The 19,145-nt window shown below is 39.1% G+C and overlaps 1 protein-coding gene across 1 annotated transcript in view; it reads left to right on the top strand.

The window, feature by feature from the left end:
• The window catches only part of zgc:158766 (uncharacterized protein LOC100009641 homolog), a 57,367-nt gene that overhangs the window by 32,144 nt on the left and 6,078 nt on the right, over positions 1-19,145 (top strand). The window contains exons 7-23 of the mRNA XM_036558567.1: positions 3,634-3,727; positions 5,951-6,037; positions 6,570-6,686; positions 6,794-6,892; positions 7,964-8,106; positions 8,293-8,431; positions 8,912-9,034; positions 9,853-10,014; positions 10,519-10,804; positions 11,065-11,656; positions 12,532-12,781; positions 13,003-13,092; positions 13,730-13,954; positions 14,595-14,765; positions 16,079-16,256; positions 16,637-16,753; positions 17,972-18,229. Coding sequence (XP_036414460.1) covers positions 3,634-3,727; positions 5,951-6,037; positions 6,570-6,686; positions 6,794-6,892; positions 7,964-8,106; positions 8,293-8,431; positions 8,912-9,034; positions 9,853-10,014; positions 10,519-10,804; positions 11,065-11,656; positions 12,532-12,781; positions 13,003-13,092; positions 13,730-13,954; positions 14,595-14,765; positions 16,079-16,256; positions 16,637-16,753; positions 17,972-18,229 — 3,131 coding nt within the window. The remainder of the gene's footprint in view (positions 1-3,633; positions 3,728-5,950; positions 6,038-6,569; positions 6,687-6,793; positions 6,893-7,963; positions 8,107-8,292; positions 8,432-8,911; positions 9,035-9,852; positions 10,015-10,518; positions 10,805-11,064; positions 11,657-12,531; positions 12,782-13,002; positions 13,093-13,729; positions 13,955-14,594; positions 14,766-16,078; positions 16,257-16,636; positions 16,754-17,971; positions 18,230-19,145) is intronic.

A 19,145-nucleotide genomic window follows, 5' to 3' on the forward strand; every position in this document is an offset into this window, starting at 1 on the left:
GTCCTATAGGTTAGCCATGTTTTAATCTGGTTTCAGTCCAGGATCACACTGTCTTGTATGTTAGCCATGTTTTAATCTGGTTTCAGTCCAGGATCACACTGTCTTGTATGTTAGCCATGTTTTAATCTGGTTTCAGTCCAGGATCACACTGTCCTATAGGTTAGCCATGTTTTAATCTGGTTTCAGTCCAGGATCACACTGTCTTGTATGTTAGCCATGTTTTAATCTGGTTTCAGTCCAGGATCACACTGTCTTGTATGTTAGCCATGTTTTAATCTGGTTTCAGTCCAGGATCACACTGTCCTATAGGTTAGCCATGTTTTAATCTGGTTTCAGTCCAGGATCATACTGTCCTATAGGTTAGCCATGTTTTAATCTGGTTTCAGTCCAGGATCACACTGTCCTGTATGTTAGCCATGTTTTAATCTGGTTTCAGTCCAGGATCACACTGTCCTGTATGTTAGCCATGTTTTAATCTGGTTTCAGTCCAGGATCACACTGTTTTGTATGTTAGCCATGTTTTAATCTGGTTTCAGTCCAGGATCACACTGTCCTATAGGTTAGCCATGTTTTAATCTGGTTTCAGTCCAGGATCACACTGTCCTGTATGTTAGCCATGTTTTAATCTGGTTTCAGTCCAGGATCACACTGTCTTGTATGTTAGCCATGTTTTAATCTGGTTTCAGTCCAGGATCACACTGTCTTGTATGTTAGCCATGTTTTAATCTGGTTTCAGTCCAGGATCACACTGTCTTGTATGTTAGCCATGTTTTAATCTGGTTTCAGTCCAGGATCACACTGTCTTGTATGTTAGCCATGTTTTAATCTGGTTTCAGTCCAGGATCACACTGTCTTGTATGTTAGCCATGTTTTAATCTGGTTTCAGTCCAGGATCACACTGTCTTGTATGTTAGCCATGTTTTAATCTGGTTTCAGTCCAGGATCACACTGTCCTATAGGTTAGCCATGTTTTAATCTGGTTTCAGTCCAGGATCACACTGTCCTGTATGTTAGCCATGTTTTAATCTGGTTTCAGTCCAGGATCACACTGTCTTGTATGTTAGCCATGTTTTAATCTGGTTTCAGTCCAGGATCACACTGTCTTGTATGTTAGCCATGTTTTAATCTGGTTTCAGTCCAGGATCACACTGTCTTGTATGTTAGCCATGTTTTAATCTGGTTTCAGTCCAGGATCACACTGTCCTATAGGTTAGCCATGTTTTAATCTGGTTTCAGTCCAGGATCACACTGTCCTATAGGTTAGCCATGTTTTAATCTGGTTTCAGTCCAGGATCACACTGTCTTGTATGTTAGCCATGTTTTAATCTGGTTTCAGTCCAGGATCACACTGTCTTGTATGTTAGCCATGTTTTAATCTGGTATCAGTCCAGGATCACACTGTCTTGTATGTTTAGCCATGTTTTAATCTGGTTTCAGTGCAGGATCACACTGTCCTATAGGTTAGCCATGTTTTAATCTGGTTTCAGTCCAGGATCACACTGTCTTGTATGTTAGCCATGTTTTAATCTGGTTTCAGTCCAGGATCACACTGTCCTATAGGTTAGCCATGTTTTAATCTGGTTTCAGTGCAGGATCACACTGTCCTGTATGTTAGCCATGTTTTAATCTGGTTTCAGTCCAGGATCACACTGTCTTGTATGTTAGCCATGTTTTAATCTGGTTTCAGTCCAGGATCACACTGTCTTGTAGTTAGCCATGTTTTAATCTGGTTTCAGTCCAGGATCACACTGTCTTGTATGTTAGCCATGTTTTAATCTGGTTTCAGTCCAGGATCACACTGTCCTATAGGTTAGCCATGTTTTAATCTGGTTTCAGTCCAGGATCACACTGTCTTGTATGTTAGCCATGTTTTAATCTGGTTTCAGTCCAGGATCACACTGTCTTGTATGTTAGCCATGTTTTAATCTGGTTTCAGTCCAGGATCACACTGTCCTATAGGTTAGCCATGTTTTAATCTGGTTTCAGTCCAGGATCATACTCCTAGGTTAGCCATGTTTTAATCTGGTTTCAGTCCAGGATCACACTGTCCTGTATGTTAGCCATGTTTTAATCTGGTTTCAGTCCAGGATCACACTGTCCTGTATGTTAGCCATGTTTTAATCTGGTTTCAGTCAGGGCATTTTTAAATTCAAATTTTGAATTTCTGAAAATTTACAAAACAAATAAAACCCCACACCGACATGCACAGCTCAGATCAGCGCTTCCTGTGTTGATATGAGTGTGTATCTTAACACCATCTCCTTTTTTTGTATGAGAACTGTGTCTGTTTTAGCATGTTCGAAATCAGTCACTGTTGATTTAGTCATATTCAAAAGTGGCACTAACAGACACTGACAGATATTGTTTAATCAAATCAAATCTTTATTTATGTAACATCTTTCCTTTAGGCAGTTGTAATACAAAGTGCTTTACAGATTTTCACAAGCACCCAGAAAAGAGGATAGGAAGAACAAGAACATAAAACAATTGCAAGTCTGAGTAAAGGTTAATAATAGAACACATAAATTATCAATAAAGGCAGTGATTAAGATAATAAAATAATCATAAATTAAAGACGAGAGAATTATGAAATAGAAGTTAAGAAAGTAAGTCTTAAGATTACATTCCAGAATATCCACGGACTGCGCTGCCCCCGTACGTCTTTATCCATGCTATTGTATTATGTATTATGGATTTCAGAACTCAGGTCAGAAATGTGGGTCTAAAAACAATCCAATGCTTAGCATTGTTCATAAGAGATTTTAAAAAGGGGGAGAGTCTCTCTCTCTCTCTGCACGTTAGCCTCAGTGACCAGTATTTCAGTTTTAACTGAGTTGGAGAGAGTTGTAAGACATCCACATGCACAGTCAATGACCAAATATATATGAAATATAGAACGATGTGTCATCTGCATAGCAATGAAAATCAATCCCATTATCTCTGATTATAGAAGATAACATAAACAGTCATGTGCAGAAATTTGGGAGAGATCGCAGAGATCACACTGTTTATTTGCCAAAAAAAAGTAAAATTGTGCACTAAATAGAACAGAACATGCCATATTTAGGCGTGTTCTCTGCAGAGGATGTGATCACTTATTTTAACTTAGAAAAGCAACAAAAATGTAATTTAACCTTTTGCACCTGATTGTGCAAACAAAAAAGAACAGGAGCCAAAATGGAGTCCAGAAGACCTATTGTCACAGCTACCAGATGAATTTCCGAGTGACTCAAAAAAGACTCAAAGTTTGACAGATAACATCTGTACCAGTTAGCAGCAGTGCCCGAAAGGCCCACCACGTCCCCCTTCAAGATATTGTGGTCGACAGCATCTTATGCTGCGCTCAAAGAACAGAAGAATGGAGGCTCTTTAATCGTTAAAAGTCATATGTGTAGCTGCCTGTTGGGTGTGCAGTCCTTGCAGGTGTGTTACATTTGGAAAAGCACAAAATATACAAAGACAGAGTCCTCAGGACTCAGACAGAAGAAAACATGAAAATTAGGCCAGTGAGGATGAACCGAGTCTCTGTGGTCATGCTGAAGCGACCTAGCTTCAGTGAGCATATTTGAAAGCTCTGTGGTGTGAGAACTCATTTGAAAGCAATGGTTGATTGTAATTTATTCTTCTTTTCAGAAAAGACAAGAGAGACCTGGGGCTGACCGTCCTAGTGGACGCTCGGAGGCAGCAGGCCAGTCCTGTGCTTTTCTCAGCGCTGTCTCAGCTTCAGGTGAAAACACAAACACAAAGTTTAAAATGCAAATCAGAATATAATTCATTACATAAACATGTAATTAAGTTAGCTCAGATTCTTTGTGACCTTGCCAAATCACTTAAGTGCTTAAGTGCTAAGAAATGCAGTTAGCATCTACCAGAAGTGCGAATAGTAGCAATAGTGCAAAACAGACTGTGTGACAAATGTGTAATAACAGGCATAAATATAACATATATGAAATATATAACTATATATTGCATTTATATATATATATAATATATATATATATATATATATATATATATATATCTGTATACATATAAATACCCCTAGGACTGGTGTATATCCACTTTAAAAAGCACAGTTAAGCATAAGGGATTTACATATTCGTTTGTTACTAATTTTGATAAAAAGAAAGTAATGTAAAAAATCTACACTGAAGCCCAGTGAACTGAACAGCAGGGAGTAAAACTGTACCTCAGTCCATAAAAATGGCAAATAAACTTCAAGGTTGTGTTATGTAGCCTGTTAAGTGTTTTAGTCACGTTGCTATGTGCTAACTATGCTATTGTAGTCACAGTATTCCCAGGTTGCAAATTACAGGGGGGTTATTTGCAGTTATCACAATGCACTTAACACAATGCAAAGTTATTGTAAGACTGTCAGAAGTCTACATTTGTAGTTGGTTGCAGTTGATAACTAGAGATGTGCGATATGGAAGAATATAATATTGCGATAGTATTCACGAAACCCAGGATGTCACAACATTTTTTTTTCAGACATCTGATCAGTTGGAACAGAGAACAAAAGAAACAGTAGTGCTACATTTTAAAAAATACTATCAAAAACTGTGAACACTGATTTTTATTCAATATCTGGCTACTGTGTTGCACCAATTAAACAGGACTAACTTTACTCTCTTTAAATGAAACATGTAGCCGGTCAGTGTTCAACAAGTACTAACCACAAGTGCACAACATATGTTCACAAAAGCATATTATATTGTATTGTGACATACCATCATGATAACCATATATGTTGTCATATCACGCAGCCTTAGTGATAAACATAAAATGGGCATTAATGGCATTAAAAAATTGTTATTGTTACCTGTGCAATTTATTCTAAGGCTATGTTCAGAAGTACTTATGCTGTATTTACACTGCAGCGAAGCAAAGCGGTAGCTGGCAGTACTAGCAAAGTTTAGCTGTCTAAGTTCAAGGTTAGTTCTGTGCTCTGATAAAACGTTGGCGAGAAAATCTTCCCCACCATCTGTCATCACCACTGAGTTCATCGTTTAGTTTGAATGTGAGTGTGGATGATGTAATGCACCGCAGCACATTTTAGTCATCTGATTGGCCGCTGCCCAGCGATAGTCACTTCTCACTTGCTTAAAGCGCTTCATGCCACAGCACAGTAATGTAAGTGCAGTTTTATTTCGTGATTTTGAGCATGTTATTTTGGTTTCTAAATGAAAGGGTAGCATAACCATAGTTATAGATGTTTCAGTGACCAATGAGATGGACTGACCTAAAAGTTGCCACGTATCGGATATCGGATGTTTTTACTGCTCACACAGTTATAAAGAAACAAATCCATTTTACATACAAAGAAAAAAGATTTGAGCCACTTTTACCTGCAGTGAAAATGTTACAAAATACCTAAAAAAGGCTTTAAAAAGAAAAAATAATTCAAAACATGATACCTGTAGTTCATAAGCACCACCCCCACTGTCCCCCTTTTTTACAATTTCTTTACAGTTTGATCTCTGATTATGCCCAGTTTGCTAGACTACATTACACCACTGTGGCAGCTGATGTTGTGCTTGGGTCAGACACATTGCCCCATGCTTTTAGGCTTTGCTAAGGCTGTACGTCTTCACATATTTGCTGGAAAGCCTGGCCTCAGGGGGCTGATGTGAGGCCTGTTCTTGCTTGCCCTCTAAGCAGACAGGGATCAGCCTTAACTCAGACAGACAGGCATGCATCCACCCAGCTTGAGGAGCTGTCAAAACTACAGCACTCACAACTTCAGTGCATTTTTGTGGCTATCAGTAATCCTTTCTTTCTGTCATTTCAATAGTAAGTCTGTTTTAATCTACAGATTAGGTATCATGGGTTTTGAAGCCTTGCATGTCCATGAACACTTTGACAGTTAATCCTGCTGTTCATACCATAAATGTTGTCATTTTGCTGTGTTTGATATGTTGGGATCATTTCATGCTTTGTCTTTCTCTAGGCTTCCCTCCCGAATGCACTTTACTCAGTTTTGATACTCTCCGACAAAGAGGCGTCCGTCAAACCCGAGAGAGATTTCTCAGTTCCAGTGAGTGAACTAACATTTTGAAACGTTATAAAGCGAAATGTAAACAGGTTTTTTTGTAGAGTTGTTTTGCACTGGTCCAAAACAATTCCTGGAAAAGATGAAAGGGTGTTTTGCACTGATGCAGTGATCTTTTATGCCTAGGTATTCCACAGAAAACAGCCGTTATGGTTAAGGATTCACGCTAATGTCTCGTGCTGAAAGATAACAGGAAGCTACAAGAATGCAGCCCTGCTCAGGACCTTGAACAGGGTTATATAAGGGCTGATAGAACTTCAGCTTACAAATATTATTACAGGCCTGAGGGCGTTTCATGTCCTTGGTGTTATAAAGCTCGGTGTATGAAACTGAGTGCACAGTAACATGACATAAAACAGCACAACTCAACATAAAAACGCAAATATATCATATGTGTGTGTGAAGCTCTTACTCAAGGCATATTTTAACGTTGACTTTTTGAATTCTTCTGCTTTCTTAAGGTTTAAGTTTTTTCTACTTGCTGTATCTGATTTTCTGGTTTCTTTTTTTTCTCCAGTGTGAAGTCTTGACCTCTCTGAAAGCTCTGCAAAAGCACATCGACTCCTCTCAGCTCACAAAAGAGCTAGACGGCACTTTTCCATACGACCACAACCACTACATCCAGTTCAGACAGGTAGACTCACAGAGACCTCATACCTCCTTTACCAAGCAGCTGATCATAATAAAAAGATCAGAGATTGTATTAAATTCAAAGAGGTCATTGTTGTTTATGATCTGTAGAAAATCGAGCAGTTCTCCAGTAACTGTAGCACTGCCATCTCGTCCCTCCAACGCTCCATCGATGTCCTGAGCAGCGGCGGCAGTCTGGAGACAGCCAAGGTCAGACTGATTACACCCATATCAGAACAGACATTTCTCACTTTGTTATGATGACACAAATCTTAAACTACAGCAGGAGTTCGAAATTAACTTAACAACTGGACATGAAATCTAGGGCTATGCAAAAAAAGGCCTTTCAGCTGTGAGTTCTAATTAATAGTACAATGTAGTCCAAGCCTGTTTGATGCCTTCACTAAGGGTCTATTTGTGGTTCCACATTTCATTCCTCAGTCTCAGAATTCAGAAATGACATAGAAGTTTAATAGCAGATCCTGGATAATGTACATTAGATACTGAATATTGCATGGTAAATACTCAGTAATTTATATTACATACGCAGTAATTAGTAGTAGATACTGAATAATGTTTAGTAGCTTCTGAATAATTAATAGTAAATACTGAACAATTAATAGTAGATACTGAATAATGTTTAGTAGCTTCTGAATAATTAATAGTAAATACTGAACAATTAATAGTAGATACTGAATAATGAATAATAAATATTGAATAATGTTTAGTAGCTACTGGATAATAGTAGATACTGAATCATTAATAGTAGATAGTGACTAATGAATAATAAATACCGAATAATGTTTTGTAGCTACTGGATAATAGTAGATACTGAAATTACATAGATGCTTAATAGCAGATACTGAATAATGTATAGTAGATACTGAATTATGCGTTTATAGTATATACTGAAAAATATATAGTATGTACTGAATAATGCACAGTAGAGACTAAATCATGTTAGGTAGATCCTGAATAATTAATAGTAGATACTAAATAATTAATAGTGGAGACTAAATCATGTTTAGTAGTTATTGAATATTTAACAGTAGATACTAAATGATTAATAGCAGATACTGAATAATGTATAGTAGTTACTGAATAATTAATAGTAGATACTGAATAATTAATAAAAGATCCTGAATAATTAATAGTAGACACTGAATAATGTATAGTAGATACTGAGTAATTAATGGTAGATACTGATTAATTAATAGTAGATACTGAATAATGTATAGTAGTTAATTAACCTGAGGAGCTTCTGTATATGTGGTTCTTCAGGAGGTGTCTGAGGTGATTAGCCAACAGAGGAACCTAATGAGGAGTGTGTTGGAGGACACACACCTGAACCACCTCAGAATGGAGGGGGGCACCTTCCTTGCACGGGTCAGAAAAGAGGAAACGTGTGAAATCGACAGCTACAGGTACTGCTGCTGCTGATCAAACACAAATCCAACAAACGCACACCATTTTCTCGTTGGTCCTAGTTTTTGCTTCACTGTACTGTATGTGAGTGTGAAAAAGTTCACTTAGTCTATAAGGAAAACAACTACTTAGGCCGAAAACAAGCTGGAACTACTTGCCTGAAAATTTCTGATCCATTTTTGCAGGGATGCTGTGGACATGGCCTGTTCACTCTACAATCAGATGGACGAAGAGGTCCATAAACTCGTTATCCTGTCCAACAAATCCCTCCAGCAGTTGGAGAACCTTCTGGAGCTCCGCACCTTCCAGGAGGAGAGTGAACAGGTGAGATGGATAGTTTAAAGGAAAACTTTGACCAAAAATGTTAATGTTCTTACAATGAATGAAAGCTAGTGGGCATCAGTTAGCAGAGTCATATTCACTGAAAACTAATTCCTCCCCTAATTTTTCTAATCAAATTATTTTAATCTAGGTGCTAGTTGTACAGCCTGGTTAAGTAGTTTAAATAGTTTTAGAAACATCTCCACTAAAATCTCAACCTAAAATGCACTCTGGAAAAAAAAGTTTATCAGTAAAATACTAGCCAGTAAAAATGCTGTAAAGCATTAGAATTTACATTGCATTTATGGCATTCGGCAGTTGATCCAGAACAACTTACAGTTTGATCATTTTACACAGGTAGGCAAGGGTAGTGTTAAGGGTCTTGCTTAAGGACTCTTATTGGTGTAGTATTGGTATAGTATAGGGTTCTTACTTACTACTAAGATCATTTTTATAACATGTCCTGTGGATGTGTTTGGGCAGATGAAGCGCTGGTTCGGTGTGGAAGCAGAAAAGCACCTGGCTCCTCTGGACTCTCTCAGTTTCACCCTCAACTCCCTGCAGGAAATGAGGCGAAGCCTGGATCAGTTCAGTGAGGAGGCAGCGGTAAGAGGGCATCTCCAGAAACACAGTAACACAGACACGTAGATTGAACACCCCAATTTATGTTTTGTTGATTTTCTGAGTAAAAATAAAATAACACATTCTCCTCAGAGAACAAACTTAAATATGGCATTTTTTCTGCGAATTTTAGTATACAAGTTCTATTTATTTGCTGAGCTGAACCCAAAATTTGAGCGGATCCAAAATTTTACTGCACACTTCTATAATATAAGAATAACTCACGGGTTTACGTTGTAGTCAATGTAGTTACTGAATAATAAGCTTTTGTATGTAATAAGCCTGGGATTTTAAGAGTTTAATATGTTGTTAAAAAAATAACATCTAAAATATAAATTGTGCAGTAACTTTTGCACAGGCCACATTTTATGTTTTATTTCTTTTTTCAGTTAAGCTAATCAAATAAACAGTAATTGTGCTTTAAAATGCCCAAACGTTTGCACACTGCTGTATCTGTTTAAAACTCAGATTGAGTCTCGACTTACGTTTCAGAGAAGCTCAGTGAAGTTAAATTCGCTCAAGGCAAAGATATTTTTTATATTAAAAGTTATATTTAATTTTTGCATTTCAGACTTATCAATTATTATTTTTTTGTTTTCATTTTACAGTATGTTTTTCATGTTTAGCTTGATACATGATGTTTTTATTTCTATAGATTTAGACTACTTTTGGACTACTGCACTTTGTTAATAGTAAATCAGCACTAAAGATGCTACAAATCTGCATCAGTGCTGATATTTCCTCCCTCCACTCGTCACATATATATGCTGTATCAGTTAATACTGTGATTGTACTGTGAGCAGGTCCGGCAGAAGCAGGCCGCAGCGCTGGTGAGGGAGTCCAGACATGTGTCCAACTCGACTTTACTAGAGTTTAAACAGCACATCAGCTCCATTCTCCAGCGCACGGACACACGCCGGTCTGAGATGGACATCCTGCTCAAGCTCTACGAGTTCTACGAGTCGGTAAAGACCCTTTTGTCGTTTGTCATAAGAACATACTGTATCATACACCATGGAGAGACAAAATTGTTTACATCATTTTCTAAGGACTGCATTATAAGTTTAACTTAACAGAAAGGAAACCAGTATTGAATTTGGAGTCCAGTTTAACGCATGCAAAATGACCAAAACTAGCCTGGAGTGTTATTTCTACACTGGTGATTTTCTCTGCACACTGAAAGACTGATGAATCGACTCAGTTTTGTCTTTAGGTTTACTTACTTTTTGGGAATATTATTTTATTCATATGGAAATATTGGTCACATTTGAAGGACATTTGAGTGCACAGTTTACATTGAAATCTTCAAGGCCGCATCCTCTCATTTGGGTGTGATAACGCAGGACTAATCAATAGCATAGGTCATATCATAACCAGTGATTATAAAACAAAGAGGTGCATATTTGGGGTTGAGATTATTTTGTAATATATCTGATCCAAATAATCGGATCACCATCCACCTCCTGCAGGCTGACCAGTGGATGGCACATTGCAACGATTACTTCCAGCAGCTGAGCGTGAAGGACAGCGGGGTAAGCTACTCTCCGGAGGTCCTGCAGGTTTTACAGGACTACCACAGTGAGGCCAGTAAATTTTCCCTGGAGAACTTTAGCTCCCTGAATGAGACGGTATCCACACTAGGCAGCACACGCGAGCTGCAGCGCTGGAACCTCGTCTGGACCGAGTGCCAGCACACTAGGAGAAGACTGGAAGAGGCGCTGACCAGTGCCACAGAGACACCTGAAAAACTGCAGGGTCAGTAGCCTCTTTAAATCACTACTAATGTATAGCGTCAGTCTCTGGCATCACAGCGATTCAACTAGGAAAAGATTCAGGGCATCATGGAATCTCAATTTTCATCACAATTTGATTATTCTGGTACGATTCAAAATGATTTTTACTCAGATGTTACTGGAGGAATTGGACAATAAACACAAAACATCAATCTTCTAGAAATCTTTTTTAAGAGTGTACTTTATAATATATTTAATACATTTTATTATTGCTATTGTTAGAGCCTGACACCAGCACACCAGACCGCAACTCCTCTGACCTCTCAGAGTCCGGGTCCAGCATCCACCCGCCAGCTGAGAGACTCAGGAAAACGTCCCTGGACTGCGGAGAAGGCAGCAGCCCCCTGCCCGAGACCCCACCACCTCAGGGGTCCAGAGTGTTCGACTTTGAGGAAAGGAAGACTCAGTCAGCTGGCCCTTTCTCCAAGAGCCACTCTCTTTTCCCGTTCTCTCCGTTTCCCTCCCCTCCAGACAGCGGTAAGCTCTCTCCGTCACTCTTCGACGACACAGACAGCGACTGCACCGTGGATTCTTCGTACTCCTGCCGCTCAGAGCCGGCATACAAAAGCCACCGCAAGCCTCCGCTGAAGAAGATCATGAAGAAGACAGTGAGCCATGAGCTGGGACTGCGGGAGCACCACGGATACACGGGCGTGTACATTAGAGGCCTGGAGGTCAGCAATAACGTGGGCGTGGAGAAGAAGCTGCACAGGCCGGAAGTGAAGAGTCCACCGCTGATCCGCAGCCACAGCCTTCCGTCCCCGTCCAGAACACTCTGCAGACTCAGTGAAGGAGAAACCAAGAGACAGAGCAGGTCAGATAGAGCCATAAGCACTCAATAGACAATAGATACTTTATATGATGTCAAGTGATTGATTTGCTGTTTTTTCTGTTTGATTAATATACTGAGTGATTGATTGATAACTTTGGGGAAAATCCAGACTGAAGCTTAATCTTTTATTAGTTATATCTTAGCTGTTACATTCATTTTGGACCATATGTTCTATTAATACATTTTTTAACTTAATTAAACTGTATGGCTAAAAAGTCACTTATCACTTAATTTGTCATATTAACTCATACCTTTGGTCACTTTTTAAACAAAACAATGGAAAAATCTCATTTTGGCTATAAACTAAACTATGAAAATGACATATAATCAGGAAAAAAAGTCCTTGGAGTACCGTTGGATGTGCATCCAAGATATAACTATACAAAATTTCATCAGTTCAGACCAGTCAGAAAAGGTTCTGTGGCGTTTTCCTCATCATAATTTAGTTCATTTAGACCTGTATAGGTTAATTAAGGCTTGGAAGTGTAGAATTATGATTGTCACAATTGTTATAATTACTACACATTCGATTTATATTACATAATAATTTGAAAACAATTAATCTGGTTAATTGTATAGTTCCATAATTAACTGCTTAGGTAATGGAGTGCATTTAAACATATTCTGTATCAACAGGTTCAAGTCTGCACTTCTCATGTTTTTCTTTCTGTTCGTTTTGATAACAAGAGCAAACATCCGCAAATTCAAATCATAATTAAATATGTCCTCAGACTAGATTAAAAACCCCTGAATTTGAGTAGATAGTAATGATCGCATCATCTGGCTTTATATAATGTCATATTTGTGATGTTTACAGTTATAGACTGTTTGTCCTAATGCTTTTTTCTCTCCTACAGTAAAATACAGCACATTATGGATGAGATGATTTCCACAGAGAGGGAATACGTGCGTTCCCTTTCGTACATCATCGAGCACTATTTCCCCGAGATGGAGAGGCTGGACCTGCCGCAGGACTTGAGGGGCAAACGCAGTATCATCTTCGGAAACTTAGAGAAGCTGTGTGATTTCCACAGCCAGTACTTCCTCAAAGATCTGGAGCGATGTGCACACACTCCGCTGTCCGTCAGCAGCTGCTTCCTGCGACATGTGAGTCCTCCTGACCACAATACATGTGTGCATATGAGTTAATGTGATTCTTAGAATTTGTGACTCTCACAGCACTTTTCTCACAAAGACTTCACGACTGAAATGTTGAGTTAAAGGAATGGTGAAAAATTTTGCTGTGGAGCTGTGAGTTTGTGTAGCTAACCAGTAACAGCAGCTTATATTCCACCAGTTATCACTTTTAAATGGTGTTTAATTCACAGGAGGAGCAGTTTGGCATGTACGCTCTGTACAGCAAAAACAAACCCCGCTCAGACACTCTGCTGACCAGCCACGGAAACAGCTTCTTCAAGGTGAGACATGTTACTTAAGTAATAAAACATGTTAGGGACAGTTTGAGGAGGGACAGCTGAGCAGGATGCTCTAAATCCAGAGTACTCAGTACATTGTTATTAGCCAAGGCCACACAATGTCCACCTACAATCCCTGTTCTGAACCCATAACATTTTAATAGACTAGTTAGCGATAGAAAACAGAGGCCGCATACAGTTCAGCATAGTGCTACATCAGGTTATCACATCTAAGTCCTTTACATGACAGTAATTTAAATTAGCATAGTGGTAACACCAGGGCCCTGCGATGGACTGGCGACCTCTCCAGGGTGTATCCTGCCTTCTGCCCAATGACAGCTGGGTTAGGCTCCAGCACCCCACCGTGACCCAGAAGGATAAGTGGTTTAGATGATGTGTGTGTGTGTGTGTATGTGTGTGTGTAATACCAGGATTTTGGGTGGTTTTCCCAGCCGGATTACTCACTGATGCTGACATCACAGCTCATGCTGGCTAGTGAGGGTCTGCTGAGTGTTCTGATATATGAAACATGTCTGTAGCTTAAACCATTCCGAAGTTGTGAATAGCTTTGCACGTTGCCTGCAATATGCACATTAAAAAATTCGCAAAAATCTATATTTTCTGCCCCTGCTTTCCCCAGAACAAACAGGTGGAGCTGGAGGATAAGATGGACCTGGCCTCCTACCTGCTGAAGCCCATCCAGAGGATGAGTAAATACGCCCTGCTGCTGAAGGACCTGATAAAGGAGTGCAGTCAGTCTCAGGAGCAGGAGCTCACTGACCTCAGGGCAGCAGAGGAGATGGTCAAGTTCCAGCTTCGCCATGGCAACGACCTGCTGGCCATGGACGCCATCCGCGGATGTGATGTAAGCAGCGTAGCCTAAACCAGCTTCTCAGCCTTTAATGCTAGTTATGAATCCTCAGAAACGAACCCTTGTCTACGCAAAAAACACTATTCACATTTAATAACGTCAGTTTGATGTCACATTTGTAAAAGATGCTTAAACAAAGCTGAAAATTCATAGACCTCGTTCTTTATTTTGTTTGAGTCACAAACTACTATTTTGATCAATAAAACACTTTAATATGAATAAACTTCACACTTCAGTGTCCTTTTACTGTTTATCTGATGAAGCAAATCAATAATCAGTGCATTCTGAATGTGTACACACATTGCTCAGAATCTATTGGAGTACATCCAACAATAAAGGCAGCATGTAGCTTTTTTTACACAGTGATGGGAAACACAGTAGCTCACAGAAAGCTCCAGTTCCACATGCTGATTCATTTTACTGACCAGCATAAATATGCATGCTCACTAGTTACTCAAGGGGTGGATTTTAATCAGTTCAAGTAACTTGATTCATAAATTAGTTTTATGATATGTGGTTATACTGAATCTGTTAGGATCTAAAAACGAACAAGGAGAAAAAGAGGCTGAAGAAAATATTGTCCTTGTTCTGAGGTTATTTATGGTTGTTTTTTTCCTCCCTCTTTGATGTTTAGGTGAATCTGAAGGAGCAGGGGCAGCTGAGGTGTCAGGATGAGTTCATGGTGTGGTGTGGACGCAAGAAATATCTGCGACACGTCTTCCTGTTCGAGGACCTCATCCTGTTCAGCAAGACCAAAAAGATCGAGGGAGGATACGACATCTACATCTATAAACAGTCCTTCAAGGTACGGACCACAGGATCTCTGGCCATCTCAAACATCTCCAAGGAGTAATATTCACAAAGTCATCATGGGAAGAAAAAAATCTTTTTTTTAAATAAAAGAATCCCATATAATGGAACATCACATTTACCTTTCATTAATAAAAGAGTTCAAAAGGATGTAGCATGTAAACACTGTATGAAAACAATGCACTAACACATAGTGTACCTGCTTATTTAGCCTACAGCAGTTTAGCCAGTCAGAACAGAAATCATTTACACGTGTCAGTCTTAAATGCACAGTGACAAATAGGTCCAATTATAAGAGACAAGAACATTGTCCTGTAACATGAATTATGACTGATTTTATTATACAATCCCATACAAATGTCATAATTGCGGGAAAAAATGGATTGCAAGAAAAATGTATGGTCCCTTATAGGCCCTTAAAAATGTGAAGATGTACCGTTCACTTCTCAGTCTATAGAAGCCTATTCCAGATTTTTTTTCAAATTCAAATGCAAATTTGACAAAGCCGACAAAAATAAATATTTACAATTGCGTTTCCCATACGAGTGTGCATTATTTTAAACATAATAAAATGAAAAATGTGTATTTGCATTTGCATTTTTGTGTGTAAAATGGTTGGAAAAGGTTAATATGGTAAAGTAAAGTACCTTTGACATTTCATTTTCATTATTTTAATTCATATATCTGACTCTGACCTATTAAAAACAGAGTAACAGTCGCCCATTTGCAATTGCATTTCCTCAGCGTCGCGCTTCAGCTCCGCCAAAAGGAAATTGAATTTGCAATCCTGTTTGCAAGTGCATTTTCATTTCAGCGAGGCACTCCTGTCAGTCAAACCAGCCAAAGTTTAGACTTGTTCATTACTTCCTCCTAACCCACCTACTAAAACGTCTCTCCTGAAGTCCCACCCACAGCGTTTGATTGACAGGGGTGCCTCACTAACAGTAAAAATGCAATTGCAAACAGAATTGCAAATACATTCTTATTTTGGCAGAGCTGGAACGTGACGATGAGCAAATGCGGTTGCAAATGGGTTAATGTTATTCTGTTTTTATTGAACAGTGTCAAAAGTGTCAAAAGGACTTTGCTTTTCCATGTTAACTTTTTCCAGCCATTATTCACAGAAATACAAATGCAGACACACATTTTGCATTTGAATTTGAATTGTCTTAAACTATGCACACTCATATGGGAGATTGTTGAGCTGCAAAACAGCCTTTTTTGATGTCACAACCACAAACACTTTTACATATGACTGCACATTCAGCCTGTAGCAGTTTAACAGTTATTATTTCTGTTCTGCCGCAGACTGCAGAGATCGGGATGACGGAGAACGTGGGCGAGAGCGGCCTGCGCTTTGAGATTTGGTTTCGTCGCAGGAAGTCTCAGGACACCTTCATCCTGCAGGCAAACTCTGCCGAGACCAAAGCAGCCTGGACCGCCATCATCGGCAAAATCCTGTGGAGACAGGCGCTGAGGAACCGAGGTCAGTCAAGGGTCACACATTTCTACTGAGAAGCTTCATATTTTGATGCGCCCACATCCTGAGAAACTTTATCTTTTTAAAGAGTTTGATGTATGATGCCGACATGAATAAGGTTTTTCACATTGCCATCCTTAAATGGAAACTAAGCTGAAGCAACAGGCCTCCTTGAATTTATCATGATTGTGATGTCACAACCATGAACGTATGTAGATATATCCACACATTGAGTCTACAGCAGTTTAGCGCACTCATTTACAAGATCAAGGGTGTTTCAGTCTGACTGCTTTTTGAATTAGGCACAATACATGGCAGCCAATGAGAACAGAAGTCATTTACATATATCATGTATCTTACCTGCACTTTTCTTTCCTGAACATCAGAGTTGCGAATGCAGGAGATGGTTTCCATGGGCATCGGCAACAAGCCGTTTATGGACATCAAGCCCAGCGAAGCGGCCATCAGTGACCGAGCCGTCGACTACATCATGAAAGGGACAGGTAGTCATCCGTCTCTTCTTTTACTCTCTCTCTCAGACACACTCTGTCTCTCTTGTTCTCTCTCATTCTTTTTGGTTATCTCTCTTCTCTCACGCACAGACATTTAGGTCCGAACGCAGCTCAGAGAGTGAATTCAACATGCGCCATTTAAAGCTATTCAAGTTCACACGCAAATATAATCACAGTCATTAAGATTTATTCACACAAATCAAACCTGCATCTGCATTGCATTCTTTCGTGGGTTTGTTAATTAGGCCATATTAGGCCTTTATTCTTTCTTCTCGGGGTTTGTTAATTAGGCCATATTAGGCCTTTATTCTTTCTTCTCTGGGTTTGTTAATTAGGCCATATTTTCTTTTTTCTTTTTTGAGTTATAACATATTATTCTCATACTAAACGTTAGGTGCGGAAGATTACTGCTAAGTCTGCACTACAGAGTTCGAAATGAGCAGCTGATGACCGACCATTTAGCAGATAAAGAGTGTTATGAGAACCTTAAAACAGCACAGGCTGAGATAGACATTGTTGATGCCCTAGATAATTTATAAATTTTAATGTTCAGCTGCCTCCTCCCCCTATTATTATTATTATTATTATTATTATTATTATTATTATAGTGTTTTAGTTATTCATTTTCTTACTTTCTTCTCTCTCAACCTCTTTTTTTCCTCTTTTCTCTTTCAGATTGTATTGGATTGTAATTCAGTTCATTGTTGTCTAAAAGACAGTGAACTCTTCTTCACAAAAACAGCATGTTATCAGAACACATGAAACTGAGTAATTATTCCATAGTTGGAATTTAATTTAATATAATATATTACAAGCAACTTCAAAGCAATGTTGGTATTTTATTGGAGGGACTGTAGTTTATACTAATGAATACACAGTAAAAAAGATCTGCTCTTTTACTTAAAAACGTGTCTTAATATTTCATGTCTGATAGTAACTTGACAGAACAGTCATCTGTTACTCTGTGTTAACTTACTATTTAGTTCAGTACCAATAAGGCAGCCATGTTATCTTACAACACTAAATCATTTATTCTAGTGTAAATATTGGCTGATTTTATCAACAAACTGATATCAGTCTGTCTCTGGTTTGCTCATCAAAATAATCTTATTCTTCTAACAGCATCTCTCTCTCTCTCTCTCTCTCTCTCTCTCTCTCTCTCTCTCTCTCCCTCTCTCCCTCTCCCTCTCCCTCTCCCCCCCCACTCAGAGTCTCGTTCACGCTCCTCCGTCTCTGTTTCCCCGTTGGACCACTCCAGCCCGTTCAAACGGCCCCACTCCACCATCTCCAACAGCAGCTCCTCCTCCTCCAGCAGCCACTCCTCCTCCTCCTTCCTCAACCTGCACCCGTACACCTCCCCAACACACACACTCACGCACACACACCCACACACGCTGCCCGGCTGGCCCTATGACTGCATCGAGGAGGACGAGCTGGAGCAGGATGTGAGCACCCAGCCGTCTATGAGTGAGTTACAGTCAGAATACACCACTTATACACGTATCTAAAGTACCAGGTCTTTATTCATTCAGTCGTGGCCACTTTATTAGAAACCCCTGTCCACTTTATTAAAAAAAAAAATATATATATATATATATAAATATATAAATATGAAAATGCCTATTGCTCTTTACATTGTGTGTAAATTTCATTAAGAATGGACCAAAAGAAACAACCCAAAATGACTTGGAATAAATTAATATGTTAAATTCCACAAATATACAATAACTGTCCATTAAAATATGCAGAACTGTGTTTTCTGTAGATGATGGCGAATCACCAAAATTTCCTTTTTATTCTAGGGTTACACTTAATCTGGGTCTGGGTAACTGGCCCTCAGAGTGTTAGGGATTATTGTATTTATTATTTATTGATGTATATATGATTATAAATGATTTGTACTGTAGTCCCTGAGGCCCAATGTTATTAGTCATGAGTAATTAAAGTATAATAAAAAGCATAATAAAGCATAATAAAAAGCTTAAAACACACCAGACACAAAACAGAGATGCAAGGCAGCAACGGGCAAGTTACAGTCGTTTATCAGTGGTCAGTATCTGACCACAGAGCTGCTCTTGGCTGGATATTTTTGGGTGAACTCTTAACCTAGCAGTCACACTGACATGTTTAAAAACCCCAGCAACACCGCTGTGTCTGATACGTTCGTACCAGCATCACACACACTGCTATGTCAGTGTCACTGCGGTGCTGAGAATTCAACCAACTAATACAGTGTTCCTGTGGTCAGAAACTGACCAGTGATGAATGGGGTAGAGGTAGGTGATAAACTGTGCAGCAACAGATGCACTCCAGTGCGTAACTGCACACCTACATACTGAAGTCATAAGTTGTTTCTAATATGTGGCCAGTTCGTGGAAGAACA

This window comes from Colossoma macropomum, unplaced genomic scaffold (genome assembly GCF_904425465.1).
Source record: "Colossoma macropomum unplaced genomic scaffold, Colossoma_macropomum, whole genome shotgun sequence".
Classification (NCBI taxonomy): Eukaryota; Metazoa; Chordata; class Actinopteri; order Characiformes; family Serrasalmidae; genus Colossoma; species Colossoma macropomum.